The 6000-nt window shown below is 49.0% G+C and overlaps 2 protein-coding genes across 2 annotated transcripts; one reads left to right on the top strand and one right to left on the bottom strand.

Annotated features, from left to right (window-relative positions):
- Positions 1-519: 519 nt before the first annotated feature.
- Positions 520-2606, bottom strand: LOC121357185 (spidroin-1-like). The gene is made up of 3 exons (XM_041474262.1): positions 2226-2606; positions 1644-2184; positions 520-531 (listed from the first exon to the last, which is right to left on the bottom strand). Exons 1-2 carry the CDS (start codon positions 2604-2606, stop codon positions 1657-1659), a joined length of 909 nt encoding a protein of 302 aa, XP_041330196.1. The 3' UTR covers positions 520-531; positions 1644-1656.
- Positions 2603-5206, top strand: BTG1 (BTG anti-proliferation factor 1). The gene is made up of 2 exons (XM_041474256.1): positions 2603-2752; positions 3927-5206. Exons 1-2 carry the CDS (start codon positions 2605-2607, stop codon positions 4289-4291), a joined length of 513 nt encoding a protein of 170 aa, XP_041330190.1. The 5' UTR covers positions 2603-2604; the 3' UTR covers positions 4292-5206.
- Positions 5207-6000: the final 794 nt, after the last annotated feature.

The raw sequence follows: 6000 nt of genomic DNA on the forward strand, positions 1-6000 counted from the left end.
GAGATCCTCCTGGCAGGCATCTCAAGCCTCGGCCTTGAAGTTACACTTGAGCAGCTTGGTGGCTGCAAGCAATGAACACCAAGGTAGTTCATTCCTTACCAGTGGACTGGATCTGCATGCACAGCAGAGAAGACTTTTAGACATGCTGTTACTATTTGGAATCAATAGGAACTATGAAAACTTGGTTGCTGAAGAGTCCTGAATTTATTGACTTTGCAAGAGATTTGAGACAAACTCCTTGATGGTACAGAAAGCTTTTTTTTTCTTTTTTTTTTTTTAAGATAGAAAAAAAATTTAAAAAGGATATTTCAAATTTCTCCCCCCCTCACTGAGTGTGACATGAAGTACATGTTGCCACATTATGTTCTTAAAAGCACAGCTCAAGGGGGATGATTCAAGTCGGAACACCCTTGCTGTCTATGGCAGTTATGGTGGGGACAGCTTTTTAAACCTCCTGTTTTGGCGTGCTACTATCATATATGACCACTTACCTACTTGAGAGTTTCTAAGACTCCTTCTGAGCATTTGATTCTGGATGGAATTAAGAAGAGAAGAGATGAGAAAGTGGCCCAAATAAAAAAAGCTCAGGTCCAGGCAAAGGTGGCAAACATTATATTATTCTTTTGCTGTTTTTTGAAGTATTTTGTTGTATTTTGAAGCAATTGTTTTAGTGTAATTGTGATGCTCAAACATCACTTTTGCACAAGGTTAGTGGCAGTTTCCAGTAGGATGGTGGGCCCTTCTGTGAAGGGGGAAAGAAGCATCTGCTGCTTCAAGGTTTGAAAGAGCACAGCACTTTCCAACCTATGAACAGAGCAGAAATGGCAGCTGTGGATATACCTCACAAATGCCACAGAAGCACTGAGAAGAAAGGATGGCTGGCACCTGAGGAGCCGCAAGAGCACAGGCCAGGTTGGCAGCTCTTCCCTTGTCACAGAATGGAGGGTCAGCCCATGATTATTAATGTAAATACTCAGAAGTTAGTAGGGGGAAAATGGATGGGACTGTGCTCTAAAACCCACATCAGCATTTTTAGTATGCAGTACAGCTGTGAGTTTGAGCTCTTCCCATTATCTTTTGAAGGTGTTTGGAAGATTTCCCTCGTGTACAGAGTCAAAAGAGAGTCCCCTGAGGCTGGGGACTAAGAATAGATCCCGTGAGCAGAGAAAAGACCAAAAGGCACTATACAGTTACATTTCTCACACCAGATAAGCAAAAAACCCCTTTTACTTTCATCTTTTATTCAAATTATTTTACACACGTATTTTTTATAGATTTCACTAGTGAATTATTTTCACTGAAAAAGAAATCGTGTTGTGTGTGCCTTTGTTGGGCTAGTTTCTGATCGCTGACTGTAAGAACTGCACATGCAAATATCAGGCATCAGGCTGTATTTCACTTGAAGCTTTGCAAGGGGGCAGGGCATAGACCCTTGGGAAAGAATAAGGTTTCTATCAAAGAAGCTAGACTTTTGTGTTCTTTAACAAAACCAAAACAAACCAAACAGAAATCTTCTGCCGTTTTTTCCTCTCCCCTTTTGTTTAGCAAAAAGGGAGACAGATCCCTGGAAGGCCTGAGATAGACGCTCTTCTTGGCAGTCACTAGCTGACACATTACTCCCCCAGGGTTTTGGGGCAGGGTACCTGCGACAACAGCTCAGTGCGACGGGGAACGATCCCCCTGATCGGGACGGGGAAAGCGCAGGGCCAGACGCTCTTTTGGGCTGTCCGCAGAGAGCCAGAGCCGAGGCCTGGCCGGCAGCCTGTGAGAAGGCTCGGCCGTGCTCCGGCACGAGGGCCCGGGGCCGCCGGCTGCCCGGCAAGGCTCCGCTCTGCGCGGAGGCCCCCGGGCGGAGACCCCGCTGGGGACTCGGTCTGAAGGCCTCGGCTCACAAACGTGAGGGAGCGCCGCGCTCGGCTCCCGGACCGCCGGGCACTGCGTGGAGGCACCGGCGCACCCCTGCGCTCCGGGAAAAGGCAAGGACGCACAGACACGTCGCCTCCGCCGCCTGCGGGCACAGACGATCACCGCTGCGGGAGCGCCCACGCCGCTGCCCTCTGCGGCCGCCCTTGCGCGGGGCGGTGCCGGCGCACGGACGCGCCCCCTCCCCGCGGCGCGGGCACGCGGAGGCCCGTGCGCGGGCACGCGGCCCCATGCGCCGACCCCCCGCGCGCGCCCCCGGCTCTATTTGTTTACAGCCAATTACGTCACCCACCCCGGCCAGCCCCACCCCGCCACCTGCCGTCACGATGGTGCGATCGCCGGATTGGCGGCGGCGCGCCCCCAGCGCCGTGACGCCACTTCCGGTCGGTAGCGGCTATAAGAAGCGGCGGACGGCGGGTAGCTCCCTTCGCCCCTCGCCGCAGGAAATGCGGGGAGCGCTGCCGCGGCCGCCGCTGCTGCCGCCGCCCCCCTGCCGTAGGAAGAGGAGGCGGAGGCTGCCGCCCCCGGGATGTGATCTGGGCTCTGCCGCCTGCTCCGCGCCCAGTTAGAGCCGCGCCGCCCCCGTCCCGTCCCGCGCCGCTCGCCCCGCGACCCGTCCCGACCCGTCCCGCCCCAGCACCGGCCGCCCCGGAGACCTGGCTGCCGCCCGCCGCCGCCTCCATGCATCCCGCCCTGTACACCCGGGCCAGCATGATACGTGAGATCGCCGCGGCCGTGGGCTTCATCTCCAAGTTCCTGCGGACCAAGGGGCTGATGAACGAGCGGCAGCTGCAGACCTTCAGCCAGTGCCTGCAGGAGCTGCTGGCAGGTGAGGGCGGCGTGGGCGCGGCGGGAGCCGCTCCCCCCCGTCCGCCGCGGGCCGCCCGCCCGGACAGGGTGGCGGCGGTGCGGGCGGCACCGCGGTCCGCGGGCGCCCGGTGAGGGGGAAAGGAAGAGGTCGGCCCCTCCGAGGGACTGGAGCCCCTCCGCGAGGGCGACCGGGGCTCCGCGGCCGCGGCTCGCCCCTTGCGGGGACCGTCGGTGCCGAGCCGGCCCCGGCGGGTGTGGGAGGCAGGAGCGGGGTATAAACAAAAGGGGCTCGGGCGTCGCGCAGGCAGCTCCCCCCTCCCGTCCTTGCCTCCGTAGACAAAGCTTTCGAGCAGCCCCGACTGAGCTCCGCGCCAGGGGCTCAAACCGCCCGGTTTCCAGAAAGAAAAACGCTCCGAAACTGGGTTTTTTTGTCAAGTAAAATTCATCGGCGGACGATGAGTGTCGGTTCCCCTTTCTTCTGGAAGCGTCTCTTAGCCGCTCTACAGCCCTGGTTAGGAGCAAATACCGTGGGTTCTTTCGCTGCCCTGTGGGTTTTGTAATCCCAAGCCTGCGTCCCAGTGGGCTCGATAGTGGCTACGAGTACCCTCAGATCGATAGGGTTTTGGGTGGGATAAAACTCCTGAGGTAAGTGAAGTCCTTGGTTTCTCGCCATGGAAAACAGGCTGGGAAGAGCAGTGGTGAAATACAGCTTGAGTCAGTCGGTAAATGCTGCCCAGCTTCCTCCCTAGTTATTTTTGGGTGTTCTTAGAATGTGAGAAGCTAAGCATGGGTGTGATCTCAAAAGGATGCTGGAAAGGGTCTTTTTTTCCTCTCTGGTTTATGATGTTTTGAAGCTCTTGAGTTTTTTTGTTATGTTTGTAATGATTTCTGTATTTTTGTATTTGTTTTTATGAATACCCGGAAGTTGCTTTTCACTCCGTTCTGGTGGTGGATGTTGTTCTCTATACAGTAGCACAAAACAGTAACTTTGTACGAGTGCTTCCCAAGGGACATTGCACTTCCGCAAATCATCATTAGAAATAAAACCTATAATGATTTTTCAAGTCATTTTATGCTAAAATAATAAGCTTATTAAGATATTGATGTATGAAATTTGCAAGAGACCAATAATCGCTGCGTGTTATCTTTCAGCACGGAATTAAGGAGGATAACGTTTGTTTTTTATTTTATAGAACATTATAAACACCACTGGTTCCCAGAAAAGCCATGCAAGGGATCAGGTTACCGATGTATCCGGATCAACCATAAAATGGATCCTCTCATTGGACAGGCAGCACAGCGGATTGGATTGAGCAGTCAGGAACTGTTTCAGCTTCTTCCGAGCGAACTCACTCTCTGGGTTGACCCGTACGAAGTGTCCTATCGCATTGGAGAGGATGGCTCCATCTGTGTGCTGTATGAAGCTGCACCAGCAGGAGGTAGCCAAAGTAACACCAACATGCAAATGGTAGACAGCAGAATAAGCTGTAAGGAGGAACTTCTCTTGGGCAGAACTAGCCCTTCCAAAAGCTACAATATGATGACTGTATCAGGTTAAGATATAGTCTGTGGATGGATCACCTTAAAATGGATGGATAAATTTGGTTTTTACTTTGGGTGGGCACCTCTGGGGATGGATTATGGAATTTAAACCGTGTCACAGCTGTGAAGATCTGGCGCACGTTAGAGTGGTATACTTAAAGTGACAGTGCCATAGTTTGGACAGTACCTTTCAGTGATTTAATAGCCTGTGAGTCAAAATGATTGCAGCTTGCTAGGGAGTAAGAAGATCTAGGAAGTATCAGTTTCTCCAAGACACCTGACTTAATTTCTACACCAATTTTCAACCCCGATCTGTATTTATAAAGTGATTCTCTGCAGTAGGTCTTGCAGAGTAAATTTGCACTATTACATTTATTAATTGTTAGCATTTTTGGCAGCTCAGTAACAAGACTTAAGAACACCATCGTACTGGAAATTTTAATTTTCAGACTTTTACCTAGCACTTACAAATATGTATAAATGTACATAAGATAAAATAGTAAGAATAACCTGGGGAAATGGTCAGATCTTTACACTGGCCTCAAAAGTAGCAAGTGATCAGAATCTGCCATGGCAACAGGCTTTAAAAAGACCATATAAAGACACTGTCTGAACTGTGGTGTTAGCACCAGCCAGCTATCTGTACATTTGCTAGCTTGTAGTTTTCTAAGACTGAGTAAACTTCTTATTTTTAGAAAGTGGAGGTCTGGTTTGTAATTTCCTTGTTCTTAATTGGGTAAAAGTCTTTTCCACAAACCACCATCTATTTTGTGAACTTTGTTAGTCATCTTTTATTTGGTAAATTATGAACTGGTGTAAATTTGTACAGTTCATGTATATTGATTGTGGCAAAGTTGTACAGATTTCTATATTTTGGATGAGAAATTTTTCTTCTCTCTATAATAAATTGTTTCCTATCTTGGCATTTTAATTAATCTCTTGTCGTGATTACATAGGATCAGTTAAATTATTTTTGTCTCACAGTAGAAATAAAATAGGTACTATAAAGGCTTAAGAAACATCAGTGGCACCCTGATGCTAGGGAACACTTGGTACAGACCTGGATTAATGAAGACCTCACATATAAATGCTTGGGAAGTTTAGGGGAACACGATGTATATGTCACTTTAAACCTTGTAAAATCAGTCAATGTGGAAAAAACTCCAGGGCCAGTAATTCCAGGATATGAGGAAAAGGTACAGAAATAACATCCACCAAAGATGACTTGAATAAATCCAGAGGATTAAAGTTTACTTGGCTTCCTGATGAAGGATATAGCAAACCTAAATGTCCATCGTGACCTACTTGCTCACGAGTTCACAGTTCTTACCTGTTGGATTCCCTGCACAATAAGAGTTGGGACAAGTGTCCCATAGCCTTAAGAGCAGCTTGCTGCCTTTTGCTTTCTTCAGATGCAAGACTTTCACTTTAGAAATCATTAACATTGGATTCAACAAAAGGTATGTTGATCTTTTTTCCCAAACTTTAAAGGTTGGCTAAGGCGAAGTGAGAAGCCCATACTTATATGTGTATTCATAGTTAATGGATGATGTAGAGATGTGATTCACTTAAGCACCACACTAATGTCATTTGTATACAGCACAGCAGATACACTTGAGAGAAATTCCTTACCAGTCTACTTACACTTGTCAGAGTGCTGGAGTAAAACTCAAGACTTTTCTGTTCCTTATCTCCTGTGTACTTTGTACCCACCTTGGTCACTTC

The sequence above is a fragment of the Pyrgilauda ruficollis genome, unplaced genomic scaffold (assembly GCF_017590135.1).
Source record: "Pyrgilauda ruficollis isolate IOZ18807 unplaced genomic scaffold, ASM1759013v1 scaffold32, whole genome shotgun sequence".
Taxonomy (NCBI): Eukaryota; Metazoa; Chordata; class Aves; order Passeriformes; family Passeridae; genus Pyrgilauda; species Pyrgilauda ruficollis.

Excerpts from the sequence above, each read along its gene's own strand:
- LOC121357185 (XM_041474262.1), bottom strand. The coding sequence starts at position 2,606 with ATGGAGGCGGCGGCGGGCGGCAGCCAGGTCTCCGGGGCGGCCGGTGCT. Across the intron at positions 2,185-2,225 it reads ACGGCAGGTGGCGGGGTGGG|AGCCGGGGGCGCGCGCGGGG; the intron begins GCTGGCCGGGGT and ends GTAAACAAATAG.
- BTG1 (XM_041474256.1), top strand. The coding sequence starts at position 2,605 with ATGCATCCCGCCCTGTACACCCGGGCCAGCATGATACGTGAGATCGCC. Across the intron at positions 2,753-3,926 it reads CCTGCAGGAGCTGCTGGCAG|AACATTATAAACACCACTGG; the intron begins GTGAGGGCGGCG and ends TTTATTTTATAG.